The sequence below is a fragment of the Monodon monoceros genome, unplaced genomic scaffold (genome assembly GCF_005190385.1).
Source record: "Monodon monoceros isolate NGI ecotype Baffin Bay Population unplaced genomic scaffold, NGI_Narwhal_1 Super_Scaffold_12, whole genome shotgun sequence".
NCBI classification, from domain to species: domain Eukaryota; kingdom Metazoa; phylum Chordata; class Mammalia; order Artiodactyla; family Monodontidae; genus Monodon; species Monodon monoceros.
This window is the reverse complement of record NW_021703768.1, coordinates 28,257,457-28,281,597: the sequence shown is the minus strand read 5'-3', so window position 1 is coordinate 28,281,597 and position 24,141 is coordinate 28,257,457. Positions and strand designations below refer to the sequence as shown.

The 24,141-nt window shown below is 40.4% G+C and overlaps 1 protein-coding gene across 4 annotated transcripts in view; it reads left to right on the top strand.

Annotated features, from left to right (window-relative positions):
• ADAMTS12 (ADAM metallopeptidase with thrombospondin type 1 motif 12) overlaps positions 1 to 24,141 on the top strand; it is a 390,453-nt gene that overhangs the window by 276,245 nt on the left and 90,067 nt on the right. For all 4 annotated transcript variants that reach the window (XM_029218869.1, XM_029218871.1, XM_029218872.1 and 1 more), the window contains 2 exons: positions 2,792 to 3,036; positions 4,715 to 4,853. In XM_029218869.1, the coding sequence (XP_029074702.1) occupies positions 2,792 to 3,036; positions 4,715 to 4,853 (384 nt within the window). The remainder of the gene's footprint in view (positions 1 to 2,791; positions 3,037 to 4,714; positions 4,854 to 24,141) is intronic.

Here is a 24,141-nt window from a genome sequence, read left to right as displayed (position 1 = left end):
CACTTCCCCCAACACTGGTGCAAAAGAATCGTGTTTACTGAGGAAAACGGAAGAAAACTGATTTACTGAATGAATATATTCATCGTTCTTAATACTTTGGAGATATTCTTACCAACCCTGAAAATCTGACCTTGACATAGAATGAATGTCTCAATAACCCTTCAGCCCCTAAAACTTTTTAATATGATTCTCATTTCTGTAAAGAGGACCCATGAGGATGAGACATTCAAGGGGATTTTTTTCATCTCTGTTCTACCAATCACATTTTTTCATTAAAAATGCTGTATTAGGAGTTGGTTAGCAAAGCCTGGTTATAGAGGTGTGTGTGTGTGTGTGTGTGTGTGCGCGCATGTGTGTGTGTTGTGCGTGTGTGTGTGTGGCCGTGTGATGGCATAGATTTCTTCCTCTCTTGGGAACTCAGTTTCCTCATTTTATAGATAAAGAGATTGATGGTCATTCCCTTCCACCTAAACGTCCATTAACAGTTGGCTTATTAAATAAATGGGTTTATGTCATTTTGGCAGTTGTTGAAATGCTAAAAAAATGTGGAAAGATATGGAAGGTATATTAAATTTAAAAAGCAATAGTTAAAATAGTTCACATAGTATGATCTCACTTGTTTAAAAAAGTATGTGTATGTGTGTTTATACATGCAAAGAAAGGTTTTGGAAGAGAATCCAAGAAACTGTTAACTGTAATTATCTTTGGGACATAGGACTCTGGGTGGAGGGAAATGGAAACTTTTACTTTTCATTTTATACTCCTCTCTATTGTGGGTTATTTTGTCATGTGTAAAGGAGTCTGGTGGCTATGTTATGGTTCTTTTCGACTCCAAACACCACAATTTTATCTTTTGGGTTCCTCTTAGGTATTCTTTTGCAAAAATATATTACAAATATGTATTGCTTTTGCTCATGGCTAAATCTGCCTCCGTTTACATCTTCTTTCTACAAACTGTTCGGAAGCAGCAATTATATTCAATGAAAGCTTTTATTTTAAATTTGATATACTTCGCCTTTTGATAAGACAGAATCTACACAAAATATTTCTAATTTTAGATTTTCTTAAGTGGAAGATAAAAGGCAAACTCTTTTGGGTTTTTTCCTCATCTAGTTCTCACTGTTTTTTGTTTTGGCTTGGTTTTTTGTTTGTTTTTAAACAAGGCATATGGTGGTTGCCATATTCTTTAATGCTAGTTGACTTTATGCGTGAGCTCTGCTATGAGAAGCTCTGCTATGCTGCAGGGGCAATGCTCCAAAGGCATTTTAAACAATTGCATCACCCTCAATTACATGTGATTAAATATTTTCCCTGAGCTAGTTGTAACTTAATAGTTTCAATGAGCTGTCTCAGGCAAGTGTGTGAGGGCCCAGTGGAATTTAATCAAGTACTTCAGGCCCCATACATCACTCCTTTGGATGGGAGCTGCCAGTTCGAAAAAATAGAGCTGAGGTTGTGGCCTGTACCCAGCTTCTGAGTAAATCGTTCCTGCTGGCCAGACGTGGGTTTTAACTCCTAGGATCCCATGCTATGTTAATGTCTGAGGGAAAGAGGGCAGTCAGGGCACTTTTAGGTGACAGAGATGAGGGTGTGTTTGTTAGTCAAAAAAAACCTTAGTGTATATCCAGTGGAAAATGATCAAGGTCTTAAAATCAAGTTTTGTATGGAAAAGGTAAAGGAACAGAGAAAATTTAGCTGGGAGGGATGTCAGACATCATCTCATTCAAGCTCTCATCTCATTCAACGTCCTTCATTGTGCAGATGACATTCAAAGAAGTTAGATAAGTCAATGGACATCATGGAGCTCATTCGTGGCAGTGTAGAAACTAGAATTGGATGTCTGACTCCCATGCCCCAGTACTCCTTGCCCAATGCCAGCCCCAGCGTCTTTCCATTCTATCACAGCTATGAGATGACGGTTCTTTTGAAGCATAAACAGGATGAATGCATAAAGGGTTTAGCCTAGAGCCTGGCAAAGAGAGGAAGCCATTATGTGTTCATTCCATTTCTCCCCAGTAGGTCTCCTACCATAACAACCAATAAGCAAGGATAAGACTGTAGCTAGAATTGATCATGGTCTTTAAGTAGATGTCCTCTGTGCTTTTTCAGAATGTTGGATTAGAACACATGAGAACAACATAAGTTTATGTTTCATCAAAACGTAAGAAAAAATATGAAAAAAACCCTTTCTAATGAATATAATTGTCCAGCAATATAAAAAGCTGTGCTCAGAGCTGAGTTTCTCATCACAAGCTGTATTCAAGAGCGCCAGGTGGCAATCAATCCAAGATTCCCTCCAGAATTCTCTTAATGAATTTAAGCTATGATTAAGTTACTTCTAAGAGTCTGTCTTTAATTTTCAGGCAATGAGGGTGAGCAAAAGGATGTAGCCACTGCAATGTTTAGGGAGATTAATCCGATAGCAACAAATGCAGAAGCAGAAATGCTAATGGAAAGCTGGCTAGGGGCTGTAACAGTTTGAACTGTCAACAGAAAATCACAGAAAAATAAATGCTGGATCAACCACAAAAGGTTCAGAGTTCAATCTGCATTTATTTCACCTCTCCTCTCATGAAACTGATTACGTAATGAGTCACAAGGCTCCTGAGAATTCTACTCATGGCCAAGCTTTTAAAGTTCCCCGTAATTAGTGCATCTGCCAGTCCTAGTAACCACCCAGCAGGAAGACAAGGGCACTAACTGATGGAGATGCTGGGAAGGGGATGGATGATGAGTCAGAAACAGACTGTGTTTGTTCAGCTAAGCTTGCATGCCTCTCTTCTCTCCTTAGGTTATGTTGACATCGGAATAATTCCAAAAGGAGCCAGGGACATACGGGTAATGGAGGTTGAGGGAGCTGGAAACTTTCTGGCCATCAGGAGTGAAGACCCTGAAAAATATTACCTCAATGGAGGATTTATTATCCAGTGGAATGGGAACTACAAGCTGGCAGGGACCGTCTTTCAATACGACAGGAAAGGAGACCTGGAGAAACTGATGGCCACAGGTCCCACCAATGAGTCAGTGTGGATCCAGGTAACGCAGAAGCAAAGGAAACTGCTGATGTGTGCACTAGTTAGGATCTTTCTAGTTTTCTTTACCAAGGTGTTTGCTAGGGGATATTCATTAAGAATCCTTAGGGGCTTCCCTGGTGGCGCAGTGGTTGAGAGTCCGCCTGCCGATGCAGGGGACGCGGGTTCGTGCCCCGGTCCGGGAAGATCCCACATGCCGCGGAGCGGCTGGGCCCGTGAGCCATGGCCGCTGAGCCTGTGCATCCGGAGCCTGTGCTCCACAACGGGAGAGGCCACAACACTGAGAGGCCCGTGTACCGCAAAAAAAAAAAAAAAAAAAAGAATCCTTAAACCTTCTCTTAGCAAGGAACAGGGAGGGAAGTGAGATATTAGTTTATGCTGCTAATCCTTTATTGCCTAAAATTGGCAAAACCCTTGTGATGAAATGCCACGGGCCCTAAAATCATCTGTTGAATTTAGTTTTCAGTATAGTTGACAGGCTATTTATTTCAGAGTGTGTGTTCCTCAGGTATAAAAGGGATGCTACCAGTCTATGTCAGCCTGGCATGAGTTTCCAAACAGCTTTCCAGCAGTGGTGATGAACTGACATGGTTCTTTCACATGTTATCATGCGGTTGTCCTCAGGCAAAAGGTTTGACTTCGTGAAACTCCTGGAGAAGAGAGGGGTAAAGATGTAGCATGTGCTCTTCAAAGGCACAAGTGATTTGTCTTTCATACTAGCAAAGAACTGTAGAAAAGGAGCGGGGTAATTATAGCAGCAGAGCAAGGCAGGTTGGGGCTGATGGATGGCCCAAGACAGTCACATCTAGCTATAATTCAGCAGTTAGAAGGAAGTCATTTCAGAGCCAGAGATCAGAGCATTCACAGAAGCTGGAGGTCAATGCTTGACAGCTATGATCCGTAAATGTCAGGAGACCTTACATCTTATAGGCCCGGCCCATGGAGCAACCAGTCTACCACCTCTAAGTGTGAAATTAATCCATTTCAAACATGTGGTAAGTAGATTGCCTGCATGAGAGGGAAGTGAGGGGAGGGTCCCAAATTCTGTCTCCAATTTTATGCCTCGGCTAAAACCCATGACCATTTTAATCCCAGAACTATATGCTTTTAAGAAAACTAATCAGCCTGAGAGCTAGAGAAGGGCACCATAAAGCAGCAACAACGGCAACAAAAGTTACTGTTTACTGAGTGCTAGCTATATGCCAACACCGATCTAATCATATCTAGTCACATTACTTTCGTTTGTTTAACCCTTAAAAGCACCCTATTACTCATGCTGTGATTATCCTCACTTTGTAGATGGGAAAAGTAAGGCACAAAGAGATTAAGTAACTTACCCATAACCACAAAGTTAGTACGTACGCAAGGGCACAAGGTGACTTACCAGCCTATTGTTGGAAAGGGCACTCTGGTCATTCCCTCAGAGTAATTCCCGTATGATTAGGCCTCCCATGAATACCCATGAGAATTCAGTCAAGCAATAATAGAATAGGAGCAGATTAACTGTAGACATATGTAGACATGCAGGTGGAAGTAGAGGTATTTCTGTAATGGTATGTATTCCAGTGCACACCTCCATGACTACTTTAAGATGATGGACATTGTACAATATTTTTATATGACTGTGGTTTGCGGTATAAAGTCACAACAGACTTTGACATGACCCCGCTCTTGTCCTTTAGCTTCTGTTCCAGGTGACTAACCCTGGCATCAAGTATGAGTACACAATCCGGAAAGATGGCCTTGACAATGACGTGGAAAAGCTGGTGTATTTCTGGCAGTATGGCCGCTGGACAGAGTGCAGTGTAACGTGTGGGACGGGTGAGAACAGCTCCTCTCTCTATGAATCCACGTCAGCTTCAGAATAGGCCATGGAGGAAGTTTAAGCCAGCAGTTTGCACTCTCGCCCCTAGGTCTGCAGGGTTCCACAAAGATGGCCCAGGGGCCTCTATGGGGAGTAAATGTGTTGGTCATGGTCTAAGGAAAGAGGCCCTTTTTCTTTTATCAGTTTTACATACTGTGCTTCATGAAAGGTTTTGTTTGCAGAAAGGGCTACATGTCTTTTTTAAAAAAGCAGACCAGAAAGGTTTATAACTTCTCTGGTTGAGGACCTGAAGACCACAGAAGTCAAACCACCCACCAGAGGTATCCTTTAAATCACGGCCAAATCCAGACCATAACTGTCTCTCCTAATTCCTAGCCCAGTGTTCTTCTGTCTCCAATTTACCAGTTTTTCATAGCTACAAGAAAAACAGTTTTCTCTCATAAATCAAGCACTGGAGAGGTTCCTTTGCTGTCAAGTGTGTCAGGATGGGACAAGTTCTGCTATGGTAACAAAGAAAACAAAATCTTAAGACCACAATGAAGGTTTATTTTTAACCCAGTCTAAATCTGGCACAGATTAGATGGCCCTGCTTCGTCTTGTAGCTGAGACATCTGAAATTGCCCCACAGGGGAAGGGAGAAATTGAAGAGGCTGATTGGCCCTTAATAACGGCCTTGGCCTGGAGTGACGCCAACCACTTCTGCTCATGTTTCATTGGTTGGCCTCAGCCCTGCGGGCACAATCCAACTGCAGAGAGAGGCTGGGAACTGTAAAGGAGTATGTGCTTGTAGAGTGCGGACTCTTGTGGCTGCAGTGCTAGATGAACATTTCTGGGGCCTCTGGGGGCAGGAGTCAGGGCTGTTCTGGTACTTGGGGCTCTTCACTCATTTGGGGGCTTTAATAGTAGACTCGGCCTCTCTTTCTCCTTTTGGATCCTGTCCAAGTCTGTTCGGGAACTTTCTGCCTCTATTGTTACTGCTGCCTATAAAACTAGGACAGCTGTTGGCTGAAGTGCCAGAATCAGCAATGTAGCAAAGGGAATCAAAGTGATGGAGAGAAGGGGTCAGGAGAGCACAGCCTCCACCTCCCTGGCTTCCCTCTCATGTACTTTGCTCCATTTGTTCACTTGCTCCTTCCACCCGCCCACCCCCACCCCCCAGGAAGTAGTCGTGGAAAGAGATCCAGGGACAGACATTGAGTCGTGGCCCATCAGCCTTGTGAACAATTTTCGTATTACTGATTTCTTTCTTTCCCTCCTTCAGTATAGAAAACCAACAGCTCCCTTTTAGAAATCACAGGAATCCTATGTTCATTTCAAACTGTGTGACATCTTGAAAATCCTGAACCTCTGGAAATCTGTCTAGGTCAAATCTGGCAGCAGCCGTAAAGGGCATCAGTAAGAGTCAGCCCTGCTCTTCCCACTGCTGCCCAGGAGGGCTGGGATCTTTTTGCTGAGAAGCAAAAGCAATTTAAGCAGAAAATAAGTAGGTGAAAAATATTTCCCTGAGGAGAAGTTGGGAGGAAAATGAGGTCATCGGGACTGTAGTTCACAAATACTTTTACGATTTTGCATCCCTTTTGTTCTCTTTTTTGCGGTGACGTACAGGTTTAAGCTTTAAGTTTAAATCATTTATTCCAGGACACCACGGAGAGAAACTCAGCCAGTCCTGCCTGAGCAGGGCCTTCTCAGAGAAACACGAGATTATTCACCCTACACCCCCTTCTATTTCAGCATGGGCCGGACCCTTTGCATTGCTTGTGTAGTATTTCAGAGCGTGGGAAATACAATATAAATGGCTGATTTGTGCAGTGATCATAAAGATATATTCGTATTTAGCAAGGAAATGAAACAGCCTTACCAAACAGCGGGCGTTTGGCTTTGATACAACCTGATCCTTCAGGAGCATCTCTGCCTGACTTGGGCAAATGTCACTCTGGTTATTAAACCTTAACAGAAGCTATCATAGTGCCCATGTGCTTACTTGAATTTCAGCCGTGCTATCTATTGGAGTGGCAGTGAGCTCTCTTAATTCTGGCAGAGAAAGATGACAGCATATCTACCTTCACGCTCTCAGACATAGAGAATGAAATGTTAATATTCACATAAGACACCTACCGCTAAATATAAAGATGGAAGACTGCCCGAAACACTGAATCATTCAATGATGTATTTTTATTTCCTTTAAGTTAAAACTTTCTATATTATAAAACTAAGTTAAATATGTTACTGAAAAATTGAAGTCACCACCCTACCATACATGCACTTTGGTACTTTGCTTTATTGCCTTTCAATATTATTTTCTCTCATCATAGATGTATATAGTTGTGTGCATATGGATGTATTTATGTACATATACACATGTTTTCACTTAACATCATAACGTGGGTACCATTCCATGTGTTATTCAGTCTCCATAGCTATCATTTTTGTGGATACATTATATTTCACTGGCAAGACAAAACAAAATTCCCTTAGCCGGTTCCTTATTGATCAGCCTCTGATGAGCATCTTTGGGCCCGTGTAAAGAATGATCTCATTAAATTTTAATTTGTAGATGGAATTTCTAGGTTCAAAAAGTAACATACTTATACCAAATGTTAAGAAACTTATTACCACATTGATTCCCATCAATTGATTCCCATTGATTCCCAAGGTTACAAACAGGTAGTAGCAATCATTTTATTTTATTTTACTTTATTTTATTTTGTTATCGTGTTATTCTAGTTTTACACTTTTTCACGGGAAAATATTACAGAGGCCCCAGCAAAAAGGAGGATGCAATAACAAATTCCTGTAAATCAACCACTCAACTTCATCAGATCTTATTATGTCATGTTTGTTTCAATCTTCATTTTTAAAGAGTAAGAAGTTGCACAAATACACTTGAAGAGCACTGCCTAACTCCACTCCCTTTCCTTTTCCCCCGGAGTTAACTAGGGTCAATGTTTTATTTCCATGTGGGAGAAACACTAGAAGGGAAGGAAAAGAGATAGAAGATCTTGGCAGTGGTCTAGGACAGTAATAATAGTGGCTTGAACTAAAGCTAAGGTGGTACAGATGGAAAAACCATGAAAATGTGGACATATTTAGGAGCTGTACTAGACTGAACTTAATGGTTGATTCCAGTTATCTTTTGATAGAGAGTGGTTTGTGCATGAGGAAGGGTTGAAGGGTGACCCCCCCCCGTGTTCTCCTTCACATAACTGGCTAAATGGTAGTGTCACTCACTGAAACAGGGAACATGTGACAAGAAACAGATCCCAAGAGGAGTTTATGATTATATGAGTTCAATTAAAGTGCCTATGAGATTTCCAGGTGAAAATGCCCAAAGGCAGTAAGTAACATGCTTATTTTAAAAAGTAGGTCAGACTGCCTACCTTTGTCAGTCTGGCTGCTATCACAAAATACCATAGGCTGGGTAGCTTCAACAACAAACATGTATTTCTCACAGTTCTGGAGGCTGGGAAGTCCAAGATCAAGGTGCTGGAAGATTCGGTTCTTAGTGAGAATCTTCTTCCTGGCTTGTAGATGGCTACCCTCTCTCTGTATCCTCGCATCTCATGTGTCTTTTTCTTTTTATAAAGGCATCAGTTCCGTCATGAGGACCTTACCTTCATGACGTAATTACCTCCCAAATGTGCCACCTCCAAATACCATGACACTGGGGGGTTAGGGCTTCAACATATGAATTTTAAGGGGACACATTCATTCCATAGCACTGTCCTAACAAACTTATTTTATCCAGAGTGAACTCCTGTTGTAATTATTTTGTTGTCTTTCTTGGTATTATATTTCTTTATGGATTTTGGAATAGTAATTTACAGGCCTGATTTGAGCGTGATTTCCTTTTAGTTTCTTTTATTTTTCTCTTTCCTGTCCCTTTCCTCCCTTTTTCTCTCTGTGTGCACCCACTCTTTCTAGTTTTTGCAGTTTTTTCATGACCACACCGTGGGACCTCATTTCAGGACAGGACTTGCTAAGGTGGTTCAAAATTGCCTCTCCTAGTAACATTGAAAATACATTAGGAATTATCACAGAGCCAGTCTGGCAGATTGGCTGAGCGCTTGCATGAGAAGCTGAGTCCTTACTTTGCAACCTTCCTAGGCCTGAAAGTCATCAAGAGTTAAGGCTTTAAGAAGTTTGTGGTGATGGTGGTCTCCTTCCCATCTCAGGCGGAGCAGTTAAAGCCCTCATATTTCATGGGGGCTGCGCACATGGCCACCACCCACCAACAGCTTCTGGCTGAGAGCCCGGCAAACCCTTCACCTAAGTCCTGCTCACCCTTTTGCTGGGATGTTTACCTACATTTAAGCATTGTGACATTTTGGTCTTCCCTTTTTATATAGTTATAATTTAATATCTTTTATAATTTATATTTTACATATAATTTACATTGTGCATTTGGAGCAAAGAGCTGCGTAAGTATAAATTCAAGAAGATGGGGCTTCCCTGGTGGCGCAGTGGTTCAGAGTCCACCTCCGATGCAGGGGACACGGGTTTGTGCCCCGGTCCAGGAAGATACCACATGCCGCGGAGCGGCTGGGCCCGTGAGCCATGGCCGCTGAGCCTGCACATCCGGAGCCTGTGCTCCGCAACGGGAGAGGCCACAACAGTGAGAGGCTCACGTACCGCAAAAAAAAAAAAAAAGATGTAATCAGTCATTGGCTTCTTATCTGGATGAAGGCTTTTGGAGGAGAATCAAAACAACGAGTTCCAAGGGGAAGATGAAGCTCTGCCTCCGCTGGCTCAGTCCTGACCCTGCCAAAGAAGAAGGGCCCGGTGGGGCTTTGCCTGTGCCCGTCCACCCAAGGCTGTCACATGTCTCTAAGTCAACAGCCCTCCCCTTCCCAACCAGGCAGCTTGTGTTTACAATCAGCTTCTTCTAGCAACTTTGTATCTGTTTGCTTCAAGAGAATATTTTGCCTCCACATATGCACCCCTTCTCCTTCTTTAAAGCATGGATTTAAATGAAGATGCCTTCAGGAACGAGGACAAAATGAGTATATTTACAGAAGAATCCAAAAAATACAATTTGAGGGAAAATGCAATAATTTTTGATGAGATGGGTGAAGGACAAGAAGCGAGTTATGTCGATTATTGTAGACACAATTTTGTGATTAAATCTGGAAAAAAGGCAGCCTGTTCTTTCTGCTTTTATTTTATTAACAGCTGAGGTAGTTAAAGTTATTTAAAATAAAATAAAATTTATGATTCAAAAAAAATTCACCAAGATGTTATTTCCTTAGTTTGACTATTTAAACATTTTTATCATCTTTGTTCAAGAGCAGAAATCCATATGAAAACTTGGCAAGAGCATTTTATAAATTTAGCTAACTGTCATCAAAGCCAGCCCACTTATTTTCCACAGCCCGCTTTTCCAAGGCAAAGAGGACTCAGAGTATACCAGCAACGGGCCTCCCTCTCCACTAGTGTTCGTTCTTCTGTCCTCTCCACCATATTTGCTTTCACTCCTGCCTTATCTGTGGGGCATGACTTTGGGGTGACTCTGGGAGAATTTAGGACTAGCTGTCCCTTGGGAAAGGTTGGAAGGGAATGCAATAGCAAGTGCTACCATTCATTACAAGAGGCTTGTTGAAGAAAATTTACCCCAGTCACCCATCCAAAGATCAACCATGAAAGTGCAGCCAATGGATTATCTGTGAAGGAACAGCTGCAGAAATGGCTTGACACAGATGCTGGTCTCAATAGGAAGCTTCAGGACTCCTTATTAAACAAAAAAAATATTTTGACAAAACCTCAAGATCACTTTCCTAAAAATCATAGTTTTGCCCCATGGCAACCCTAGTACTGCAGGAATCTGTCAGTTGTAATATATTCTAACCAGAATTCCCATGTGTCTTATAAAACTTACAGCAATGGCACTACTGTCAGACTGTCATCACTTCTGAATGTGACCTTTGCCAGTTGTGTGCTCTGTTGTCTCCTCTGTGCTGTGTTTTTGGTCTAGAAGCACAACAATGGCTTGCACAAAAGGGAGAACATTTTCTCCTGCCCCATCCTGGACGTCACCCTGCTTGGCTGAATTCTCTTTGGAGCGTAGTCATTGTTCCTTTGTTTAAGGAATGTCACATTCTGATAGGAAAAGGCAAATACTGAAAACCCCACTGACATATATACACTAACATGTATAAAATAGATAACTAATGAGAACCTGCTGTATAGCACAGGGAACTCCACTTCGCTGTACAGTAGAAACTAACACAACATCATAAAACAACTATACCCCAATTAAAAGAAAAAAAAAGAAAACTCCAAAGACCATGCGAAGCTCCTGGAGATTGCTTGAACTGTTCTAAGCTGCCTTAGAAACTAGATCATGTTCATTAGAAATAAGTACATGTAGAACAGATACTTACATCACTGAAACTAGTTCTTACAGAGTCTGACAGTATTCCTAGTAAGGCTCAAAATAATCACGTGCATTTGAGATATGTCCACATATCCTTGATAAAACGTGAGAATAATAAGGGCGCATATTTCATCCTGATGGTCATCCTGATGAGTGACCATATAGTGATGTTTAGAGGACAGAAAATCAGAATCAGATACTTCCTTGACTTTTTAAAATCGCACTCGGCGCTAATCCGTCTGACTTTGTCCTCTGTAACTGTCAGGTAGGATCAACCAAGTCCAGATATTGATCTCTAAAATTATCTGGAGGATTTTGTGTGTGTGTGTGGGGGACGCGGGCCTCTCACTGTTGTGGCCTCTCCCGTTGCAGAGCACAGGCTCCGGACGCGCAGGCTCAGCGGCCATGGCTCATGGGCCCAGCCGCTCTGCGGCATGTGGGATCTTCCCGGACCGGGGCACGAACCCGTGTCCCCTGCATCGGCAGGCGGACTCCCAACCACTGTGCCATCAGGGAAGCCCTGGAGGATTTTTTTAATATGTAGGACTTCATAAAAATAGTAGGATTTATTGAGATGCATTTAAACATATGCTATGGAATGAGGATTATATAGTTTACCACATGCATAAATATATAAAATAAACTACAAGTAATACACAGTGGAGACCTGACAACCTTCCAGTTGTACTTCACTAATAAACTAATGGAAACTCTTAGCCCAGAGTAGCTAATCTGCTTTTTTTTAGTGATTGCCCTAGAGATTGCAATATATGTTTACAGCTAATCCAATCCACTTTCAGATATCACTGTACCACTTCAGTGTTATGAGTACTTTATAATAACAAAATTATAGGCAGTATGAGTACCTTATAATAACAAAATAATCCTGGTTCCTGCCTCTCATCCCTTGTATCATTTTTGTCATTCATTTCATTTCTATATGTGTACCTAAGCACACACACACACATATATATATATATATTATATATACATAAGCATCATAATCAAAATAATTGAATACATTATTGATATTATTATTTTGAACAAACTGTTTTCTGTTAGATCAACTCAGAATTGGAAAAAGGAAAGATTTTATATAACCTTCATTTATTGCTTCTTTAGTGTTTTTCTTTTCTTTATATAGATCCAAGTTTCTGATTTTTAATATTTTCCTTTTTTCTAAAGAATTTCTTTTAACATTTCTTTCCTGCAGGTCTATTGGCAACTAATTCCTTCAGTTTTTGTTTGTCTGAGAAATTATTTCTCCTTCACTTTTGAATGGTAATTTCACAGGGTGTGTAATTCTAACTTGGTGGGTTTTTTTCTCTCAACACTTTAAATATTTCACTCTGCTCTCTTCTTGCTTGCGTGAGTTCTGAGAAGTCGCATGCAGTTCTTTCTTTGTGCCTCTGTAGGTAAGGTGTTTTTTCCCTCTGGCTTCTTTCAGGACTTTTTCTTTGTCTTTGATTTTCTGTGATTTGAAAGTGATATGCCTAGGTGTAGTTTTTTGGGGTTTTGGGGGGGCATTTATTATACTTGCTGTTTTGGGGTATCCTGGATCCACGGTTTGGTATCTGATATTAAGTTGCCGAAATTCAGGTTCCTGTGATAGTCAGCTTATGAGTCTCTACTCTGGAAAGTTGGGAAGTTCTGACTCCCTCTATTCACTCATCTGTCTCTCCAGTCTTGGGAGCAGCAGTTTGTCCTGTGCCCTTTCCTCTCTCATATCCAAGAAGCATTGTTGATTTTTCAGTCTGTTCACCTATTTACTTGTCATTACAACAGAGTGGCAACTTCCAAGTTCCTTATATGTGGAACCTTTAACCGGAATTCTTTCCAAGGTGGCGAATCTAATATTCTCTTATTCTACTGGTCATCTTACTTCCATCCCATCCCATTTTTATCACATGCAGCCAGCAGAGATTAGTCCCTCCCCTGTTTCCAGGGCCTTAGTTTTGTTCCCTAACAGTGCACTTGCTGGGGATTTCTCAGTTGGTTTCTCTGAAGGCTTGCTTTGCTCAATGTACCCTGCAAAATGCTGAATGTTTGCTTTTCTTGTTAACCCTGTGAGTTTTGTGAGATGTTGCAGGCCTCTGACTTTCTTTAAGTGTGTGCTTTGCCTGATTTGTACACAGTGGCTGCAGAAGAGGAGTTATAAGCAGGAAAGAATACTTCTTGATCGTGGTAAATTTTGAAAATGGCTCCTACCTGGTTCCATTAAGCATTCTTCAAGCACCAGCGATGCTCCTGTTTGAGCATTTCTTACGTATTTCTTATATAATTTCTTTCTGACCATGACAGTCCATGTCTGTAATCAGTTCATTGGGATTTCAGGGAGGAAAAAACTATCGGCTTTGAGTCTTACCAATGTTGTGAGAAGTATGGGTTTCAGCAATGGATAAGAGAATCAATGTGTTTGAGCTCTTGCAGTGATGGGACTCAAGTTCTTCTTGACTGAGCCTTCATTATGAAGGATAGATCTGAACTCATTGATCAAGGAAATCAGAGATGAAGGGGGTCAAAGAGCCAGAAAATACAAAGTAAATATTTAGTGGGAACTGAAATTGAAAGTTGGTAGATTTAGGATGGACTTGTCAACAAGATATATGGTTATACAGTTCCTACCCTTGCCATCTTCTATGAAGTTACATGCTATTTCTGTATATTGTAAGGGAATTGTGGCAGTGCCCTCTACTGAGTCATAGAATTTTTATCATCTCACATTATTAAAATCAATGTTATATCCCATTTTAGGAGAATTATAGATTATGTCCTAGTGTAAAATTTAACTTATACTGCTTAACTTGTACTCAAGTGGTTATAAAAAGAGATCTTGGTATTTGTCAGTATTTTAAAAACCAGGTATACAGTACTTTGAATCTCTTTCAGGTGATGTGATTAAATATTCAGTGCTTGAGTACCTTTGATCTTAAATTTTGATATAGTAGGAAATATTGCATTTTCTGCTGTAGGTGGTTACAATAAGTTGTCTTTACTTGCTTTCTCTATACCCTTCCTAACTTGAATTTTTGAGCAAGGAAAATCTTATATGAACTAAATTAACCATATAACAGGCTCCCTTTATTTTACAATCTCAGTATTGAATTGAGAATACGATGAGCTATGTAACTGTTTTATTTCGTTTTGGTTTTGGACATAAGAAACTTTACTTGCTCTTATATCAAGATATAATTTCCACTTGAGATGATCAGGTTCAGGGGTATATGAAGATAATTCTTTTTTTTAACATCTTTATTGGAGTATAATTGCTTTACAGTGGTGTGTTAGTCTCTGCTTTATAACAAATTGAATCAGCTCTACACATACATATATCCCCATATCTCCTCTCTCTTGCGTCTCCCTCCCTCCCTCCCTATCCCACCGCTCTAGGGGGTCACAAAGCACCGAGCTGCTCTCCCTGTGCTATGCGGCTGCTTCCCACTAGCTATCTATTTTACATTTGGTAGTATATATAAATTCATGCCACTCTCTCACTTCATCCCAACTTACCCTTCCCCCTCCCTGTCTCCTCAAGTCCATTCTCTACATCTGCGTCTTTATTCCTGTCATGCCTCTAGAACCATTTTTTTTTTTTAGATTCCATATATATGTGTTAGCATACAATATTTATTTTTCTCTTTCTGACTTACTTCACTCCGTATGACAGTCTCTAGGTCCATCCACCTCACTACAAATAACTCAATTTCATTTCTTTTTATGGCTGAGTAATATTCCATTATATATATGTGCCACATCTTCTTTATCCATTCATCTGTCGATGGACACTTAGGTTGCTTCCATGTCCTGGCTATTGTAATTAGAGCAGCAGTGAACATTGTGGTACATGACTCTTTTTGAATTATGGTTTTCTCAGGGTATATGCCCAGTAGTGGGATTGCTGGGTCATATGGTAGTTCTATTTTTAGTTTTTTAAGGAACCGCCATAGTGTTCTCTCTAGTGGCTGTATCAATTTACATTCCCACCAGCAGTGCAAGAGGGTTCCCTTTTCTCCACACCCTCTCCAGCATTTAGTGTTTGTAGATTTTCCAGTGATGGCCATTCTGACTGGTGTGAGGTGGTACCTCATTGTAGTTTTGACTTCCATTTCTCTAATAATTAGTGATGTTGAGCATCCTTTAATGTGTTTGTTGGCAATCTGTATATCTTCTTTGGAGAAATGTCTATTTTGGTCTTCTGCCCATTTTTGGGTTGGGTTATTTGTTTTCTTGATATTGAGCTGCATGAGTTGCTTGTAAATTTTGGAAATTAATCCTTTGTCAGTTGCTACATTTGCAAATATTTTTCTCCCATTCTGAGGGCTGTCTTTTCGTCTTGTTTATGGTTTCCTTTGCTGTGCAAAAGCTTTTAAGTTTCATTAGGTCCCATTTGTTTATTTTTGTTTTTATTTCCATTTCTCTAGGAGGTGGGTCAAAAAGGAGCTTGCTGTGATTTATGTCATAGAGTGTTCTGCCTATGTTTTCCTCTAAGAGTTTTATAGTGTCTGGCCTTCATTTAGGTCTTTAATCCATTTAGAGTTTATTTTTGTGTATGGTGTTAGGGAGTGTTCTAATTTCATTCTTTTATATGTAGCTCTCCAGTTTTCGCAGCACCACTTATTGAAGAGGCTGTCTTTTCTCCATTGTATATTCTTGCCTCCTTTATCAAAAATAAGGTAAACATATGTGTGTGGGGTTATCTCTGGGCTTTCTATCCTGTTCCATTGATCTATATTTCTGTTTTTGTGCCAGTACCATACTGTCTTTATTACTGTAGCTTTGTAGTATAGTTTGAAGTCAGAGAGTCTGATTCCTCCAGCTTAGTTTTTCTTTCTCAAGATTGCTTTGCTATTCGGGGTCTTTTGTGTCTCCATATAAATTGTGAAATTTTTTGTTCTAGTTCTCTGAAAAATGTCATTGGTCATTTGATAGGGATTGCATTGAATCCATAGATTGCTTTGGGTAGTATAGTCATTTTCACAATGTTGATTCTTCCAATCCAAGAACATGGTATATCTCTCCATCTGTTTGTATCATCTTTAATTTCTTTCTTCAGTGTCTAATAGTTTTCTGCATACAGGTCTTTTGTCTCCTTAGGTAGGTTTATTCCTAGGTATTTTATTCTTTTTGTTGCAGTGATAAATGGGAGTGTTTCCTTAATTTCTCTTTCAGATTTTTCATCAGTAGTGTATAGGGATGCAAGAGATTTCTGTGAATTAATTTTTGTCTCCTGCTACTTTACCAAATCCATTGATTAGCTCAAGTAGTTTTCTGGTAGCATCTTTAGGATTCTTTTTTTTTTTTTTTTTTTTTTTTGCGGTAGGCGGGCCTCTCACTGCTGTGGCTTCTCCCATTACAGAGCACAGGCTCCAGACGCGCAGGCTCAGCGGCCATGGCTCATGGGCCCAGCCGATTCACGGCATGTGGGATCTTCCTGGACCAGGGCACGAACCCGCGTCCCCTGCACCAGCAAGCGGACTCTCAACTACAGTGCCACCAGGGAAGCCCAGGATTCTTTATGTGTAGTATCATGTCATCTGCAAACAGTGACAGTTTTATTTCTTCTTTTCCAATTTGGATTCCTTTTATTTCTTTTTCTTCTCTGACTGCTGTGGCTAAAACTTCCAAAACTATGTTGAATAATAGTGGTGAGAGTGGACAACCTTGTCTTGTTCCTGATCTTAGAGGAAATAGTTTCATTTTTTCACCATTGAGAACAATGTTGGCTATGGGTTTGTCGTATATGGCCTTTATTGTGTTGAGGTAAGTTCCCTCTATGCCTACTTTCTGGAGGGTATTTAGCATAAATGGGTGTTGAATTTTGTTGAAAGCTTTTTCTGCATCTATTGAGATGATCATATGGTTTTTCTCCTTCAATTTGTTAATACAGTTTATCACATTGATTGATTTTCATATATTGAAGAATCCTTGCATTCCTGGGATAAACCCCACTTGATCATGGTGTATGATCATTTTAATGTGCTGTTGGATTCTGTTTGCTGGTATTTTATTGAGGATTTTTGCATTTATGTTCATCAGAGATATTGGCCTGTAGTTTTCTTTCTTGTGGTATCTTTGTTTGGTTTTGGTATCGTGGTGATGGTGGCCTTGTAGAATGAGTTTGGGAGTGTTCCTCCCTCTGCTATATTTTGGAAGAGTTTGAGAAGGATAGGTGTTAGCTCTTCTCTAAATGTTTGATAGAATTCGCCTGTGAAGCCATCTGGTCCTGGGCTTTTGTTTGTTGGAAGATTTTTAATCATAGTCTCAATTTCAGTGCTTGTGATTGGTCTGTTTATATTTTCTGTTTCTTCCTGGTTCAGTCTTGGAAGGTTGTGCTTTTCTAAGAATTTGTCCATTTCTTCCAGGTTGTCCATTTTATTGGCATATAGTTGTTTGTAGTAATCTCTCATGATCCTTTCTATTTCTGCAGTGTCAGTTGTTACTTCTCCTTTTTCATTTCTAATTCTATTGATTTGAGTCTTCTCCCTTTTTTTCTTGATGAGTCTGGCTAATGGTTTATCAATTTTGTTTATCTTCTCAAAGGACCAGCTTTTAGTTTTATTGGTATTTGCTATTGTTTCCTTCATTTCTTTTTCATTTATTTCTGATCTGATCTTTATGATTTCTTTCCTTCTGGTAACTTTGGGGTTTTTTTGTTCTTCTTTCTCTAATTGCTCTAGGTGTAAGGTTAGGTTGTTTATTTGAGCTGTTTCTTGTTTCTTGAGGTAGGATTGTATTGCTATAAACTTCCCTCTTAGAACTGCTTTTGCTGCATCCCATAGGTTTTGGGTCAGCATGTTTTCATTGTCATTTGTTTCTAGGTATTTTTTGTTTTCCTCTTTGATTTCTTCATTGATTTCTTGGTTATTAAGTAATGTGTTGTTTAGCCTCCATGTGTTTGTATTTTTTACAGATTTTTTCCTGTAATTGATATCTAGTCTCATAGTATTGTGGTCAGAAAAGATACCTGATACAATTTCAGTTTTCTTAAATTTACCAAGGCTTTATTTGTGACCAAAGATATTATCTCTCCTGGAGAATGTTCCATGAGCACTTGAGAAAAATGTGTATTCTGTTGTTTTTGGATGGAATGTCCTATAAATATCAATTAAGTCCATCTTGTTTAATGTATCATTTAAAGCTTGTGTTTCCTTATTTATTTTCATTTTGGATGATCCCTCCATTGGCGAAAGTGAGGTATTAAATTCACCTACTATGCATGTGTTACTGTTGATTTCCCCTTTTATAGCTGTTAGTGTTTACCTTATGTATTCAGGTGCTCCTCTGTTGGGTACATAAATATTTACAGTTGTTATATTTTCTTCTTGAATTGATCCCTTGATCATTATGTAGTGTCCTTCTTTGTCTCTTGTAATAGTCTTTATTTTAAAGTCTATTGTGTCTGATATGAGAATTGCTACTCCAGCTTTCTTTTGATTTCCATTTGCATGGTATATCTTTTTCCATCCCCTCGCTTTCAGTCTGTATGTGTTCCTAGGTCTGAAGTTGGTCTCTTGTAGACAGTATATATATGGGTCATGTTTTTGTATCCATTCAGCCAGTCTATGTCTTTTGGTAGGAGCATTTAATCCATTTACATTTAGGTAATTATCGATATGTATGTTCCTATTACCATTTTCTTAATTGTTTTGTGTTTGTTATTGCAGGTCTTTTCCTTCGTTGTGTTTCCTGCCTAGAGAAGTTCCTTTAACATTTGTTGTAAAGCTGGTTTGCTGAATTCTCTTAGCTTTTGCTTGTCTGTAAAGGTTTCAATTTCTCTGTCAAATCTGAATGAGATCCTTGCTGGGTAGAGTAATCTTTGTTGTACGTTTTTCCTTTTCATCACTTTAAATATGTCTTGCCACTCCCTTCTGGCTTGCAGAGTTTCTGCTAAAAGATAAGCTGTTAACCTTATGGGGATTCCTTTGTATGTTATTTGTTGTTTTTCCCTTGTTAATTTTAATATTTTTTCTTTGTATTTAATTTTTGATAGTTTGATTAATATGTGTCTTGGCATGTTTCTCCTTGGATTTATCCTGTATGGACTCTCTGCACTTCCTGGACTTGATTGACTATTTTCTTTCCCATATTAGGGAAGTTTTCAACTATGATCTCTTCAAATATTTTCTCAGTCCCTTTCTTTTTCTCTTCTTCTTCTGGGACCCCTGTAATTCAAATGTTTTTTCATTTAATGTTGTCCCAGAGGTCTCAAAGACTGTCCTCAATTCTTTTCACTCTTTTTTCTTTATCCTGCTCTGTAATAGTTATTTCCACTCTTTTATCTTCCAAGTCATTTATCCGTTCTTCTGCCTCAGTTATTCTGCTCTTGATTCCTTCTAGAGAATTTTTAATTTCATTTATTGTGTTGTTCATCATTGTTTGTTTGCTCTTTAGTTTTTCTGGGTCCTTGTTAAACATTTCTTGTACTTTCTCCATTCTATTTCCAAGATTTTGGATCATCTATACTATCACTATTCTGAATTCTTTTTCAGGTAGTCTGCCTATTTCTTTTTCATTTGTTTGGTCTGGTGGGTTTTTACCTTGCTCCTTCATCTGCTGCGTGTTTCTCTGTCTTCTCATTTTGCCTAACTTACTGTGTTTGGGGTCTTCTTTTCGCATTCTGCATGTTCGTACTTCCTGTTGTTTTTGGTGTCTGCCCCCAGTGGCAAAGGTTGATTCAATGGGCTGTGTAGGCTTCCCGGTGGAGGGGACTAGTGCCTGTGTTCTGGTGGGTGAGGCTGGATCTTGTCTTTCTTGTGGGCAGGACCACATCTGGTGGTGTGTTTTAGGGTGTCTGTGACCATATTGTGATTTTAGGCAGGCTCTCTGCTAATTGGTAGGGTTGTGTTCCTATCTTGCTAGTTGTTTGGCATAGGGTATCTAGTACTGTAGCTTGCTTGTTGTTGAGTGGAGCTAGGTCTTAGCACTGAGATGGAGATCTCTGGGAGAGCTTTTGCCATTTGATACTATGTGGAGCTGGGAGGTCTCTGGTGGACCAGTGTCCTGATCTCGACTCTCCCACCTCAGAGGCACAGGCCTGACACTTGGCCAGAGAGCCAAGACCCTGTTAGCCACGCGACAGATGAGTCGTTTATTACCGAGGATTTTAAAGCACAGGTACCAATAGCCGGATGAAGAGATTCATAGCATTAGGTCGAGAACAAAGAAACTTCAATCCTCTTGGAGTTTGGAGCCCAGCACGGTGGCACGTGGAGGCATTCTGCTTCACCAACTTGGAAGCTCTCTGAAACCCCTCCTTTTGTATTTTAATGGTGGCTTCACTACACAGCCATGGTTGATTAAATTCTTAGGCATTGGTGATTAATTCCTGAAGATAATTCTTAAAAAGTAGAAGGTTTTAACTGATCTCTCACTGCTAGTGTCTAATAAGATTTACCAAATATTTACAGGTACATGGTGACACTCTCATTGCTATGTGGAGAAAGCAACTCAGAATCCTCTATAAATAACATTTTGAATTTGATTGTCATATATTTTAGAATGTGATTGATTTCCACTTAATGCCCTTTTCAAGTAAATACTTCTAGATAAGCAGCTAACTTAGTTCTGGGCCAATATATTGATTGGCATCCTTAATTAACTAGAATTTCTTTGGGGGCTGTGTTCAATGTGTAAGAGAAAGGGGCCAAAGGCAAAGCCAGATTAAAAGCCAATATCATTTGTCTTTTTTGAATTCCAGGGAAATTTCAAGGTCATACAGATTCAGCCTTAAGCTCTTCTACTTTCTGTATTTGCAGTGTTACATCATGATCACTGCTCTTACTAGGATGACCTCATTCTAACCCCCTCCACAAGAGGTATTACAATATGCTATGTCAAAGAAAGATTCTGTTATTCCAGCAGTTGGTTTACAGAGTTAATTAATGACTATGTCACTCAAGATTGATGGTTTGATTTTTTTTTTACTACAAAGGAGACATTATCAGTTAGGGTGCCCTGCACACCCAAACAGAATACCTTGACTACTTTCAAAGGTGTGGGTTGGACTTAGGGAAACCAAGAAAGATGATTCATTACCTCTGTCCATTAATAGTAGAGGATTGGGGGAACAAGGCTACCATCCTAGGCCTGAAGAAGTAAAAGAAGGAGCAGTTATCCTAAGAGACAGCGCCTCCATTCCCCGAATCCAACTGGAAGCCACAGCAATCTATAGCATCAGCTTCCCAGGGTTCTGAGCAGCTGCAGAAGGGATCTGGAGTGGAAACAGAAAAAGTGTAACACAGGAGATGATGAAATGAAAAGTCAATAAAATCAGTAGTGGTTAGTATCCTAGCAAGCCAAGCTGGATGGTAGCTCTGGGTCTTGTCTTGAGAAAGGAAGAAAGCTAGCATTTATTGAGTACTGTTCCACTTACTACTGCTATATAACATATCAACCTAAATTTAGTATAGTAAAACAACCATCATTTTACTATGCTCCTGGTCAGAAATTTAGACAGAATGCAATGGGGATGGTGTGTCTTAGCTTCACAATGTTTGGCATCTCACCTAGGAAGACCTAGATGGTTAAGAATGACTCAGATGCCTGGGAGCTGGAGTCATCTGTAGGCTTCTGTGCTCAGATGACTGGCACCTGGGCTGGATGGCTCACTGGGGACTGTCAACTGGAGCACCTACACCTGGCCTCTCCAAGGGTGTAGGCTTCTTACCCCATGGCAGTGGAGGCTCCTGAGAGTGACAGATCTGAAAGAATCGGATAGAAGCTGCATGGTCTTTTATGACCTAGCCTCTGAATTCACGCAACTTCATTTCTGCATTCAGTCCCAGGCCAGGGTAACTAGACTCCGTGTCATGATGGAGTGATATCATGGTCACGTTGTAGAAGAACATGCCAGATGAGAGATTATTGTTGCAGCCATCTTTGGAAAATACAACTTGTCATATTCACATTTACTAAGGCAATATGAACTAATAATTTTGAAACTTTCTGACAATAGTTGCGACAAACTATTTTCCAAGTTAATGGTAAAATTACATTAACCAGAATCCTCTTATTAGCCAATGTTTTCAGTGATTAAACTTTATCTTCCCTTCATGGATTATAGATTTTTAAATGTGGAAGACACTCCCAGAAATCAACTAGCTCAGCATCCTGCCCTTAACCAGTCTGAATGTCATTATTCTCATTTTCCTGCAGTTAGCCAAGTGATTGGGTAGAAGGAAAAGTAGACACTAGAACCCAGGACCCTTGGATTTTATTTATTTAACCAGAATTTGATAAGGAATGAAATTATAGATTAAATTTTACCAAATGAACCCACAAGCATCAAAGTAGAGGCAGAAGCACCTGGCCAGGTATTGTGTTCCTATAACATGGGAGAAATCAATCTTCTGAGCTGGAGCCCCTCAATGGAGGGTTTGGGCTTAGCTTTGTATGTGTCAAGTGAGAACTCAAGAGCTAGAAGAATAGAAGATTAGTGGTCACCACGACCGTTAATCCCAACAGAAAAACCCTGACACGTTGCTATTAATTTTCCTCCGTGCACTTGGCAGCATCTGCCTGGCCCGTCCATCTGTTCATCTGGCTGCTGGTCCAGCAGATCGACCCATGAAATGTTATTAACTTCCTGGCGGAGACTTTTTATAATGTTCTGTGCCCTCCTACTACTTCTGGAATCAAGCCCTGAGTATGCTTATCTTTGCTATCCATGCGCAGAAACAAGGCTTTTGGGGGATGTTTCCAACCTTTGAGAGTCACCTGACAGTTGCCTTTTATTTTTGACATCAAGCATTTGCCAAACTACCCGAAGTTTTAATGAAACGTCTAAGAGCTAAGCTTTTTCTTTTTTCTCTTCTATGATGGCAGATACATGTCAGCTTTTCTGGCTTCAACCATTTTGGTCTCCACTCCACTCATATTGTCTAAGACTTCTCTGTAGGTGTTCATGTCTTTCCAGACAATGACTCACTCATTGTGCCATGAAAGCTTCTTTCATAATGTTGCTTCCAGCTGTTCATAGTGCTTTATTTATATGACAAAAGAAAAATAACATGTAGTCTATCAGTTGAGAAAGCCTGAGTGGTTGAAAGGTTACCTATCTCTTTACAAGAATAAAATAACATTAATTTAACAGTAAAATATTGTTAATTTATTTTAAAGGCTTCACTTACTGTTCTGCAACTCCCTCTGACATTTTTAAATGGCGAGATGCAGTGTCCGGCACCTGAGTATGCAGCCAGCCCGGGAGACTGGAGGAGTCCGCGTGAGGGAGTGTGAGGCAGTAGGTGGTAGGGGAGCCGCCCCAGTTCAGGTCCCGCCAGCCTTGTGGTTGTGGGGAAGCCCCTCCAGGTCATGGGCGCTAAAGTGAGGAGGTAACTAGCTTATTGGTGCACTCATGGCCTTTCCAATTCTGGGCTTCACCAGTGAGCCTACTCGAGTCCTGGATGCCCTGAGAGCTCAGGGCGCCCCCACTCCGTGCAGACTGATGGCTCCATCCCCGGGGCCTCCGTCTTCAGTCTTCTCACCCAGCCTTGCACATTTCTCATGGAAAGAAGCATTAGCCCTCTCTGGAGAGCTGATGACTCTCTTTCCCACTGCCCTTTACCTCCTAGTCCGTGGGGTTCTGGCCACTCCCCTGCGTTCTCTTGCTAATGATATCCTAGCTGCTAGCAAAGCCACCGGTCCTTTCTTCTCCCTTCTCAACCTATGTGACTTCATTTTGCCTCCATTTTGCCTCCATTTCCTCATCTAATAGCAGTAATGACAGTGTTGACTTCATTGAGCTGTTGTGAGTCATTATATTATCATGGTGGATAATAGGTACTACATTACACACACACACACACACACACACAGTTACATATGTATATATATTTGTCTGGGACATATATAGGTAGTCACACACACACATACACATACACACACATACACATACACAATTTTGAATAGTGCCCTGG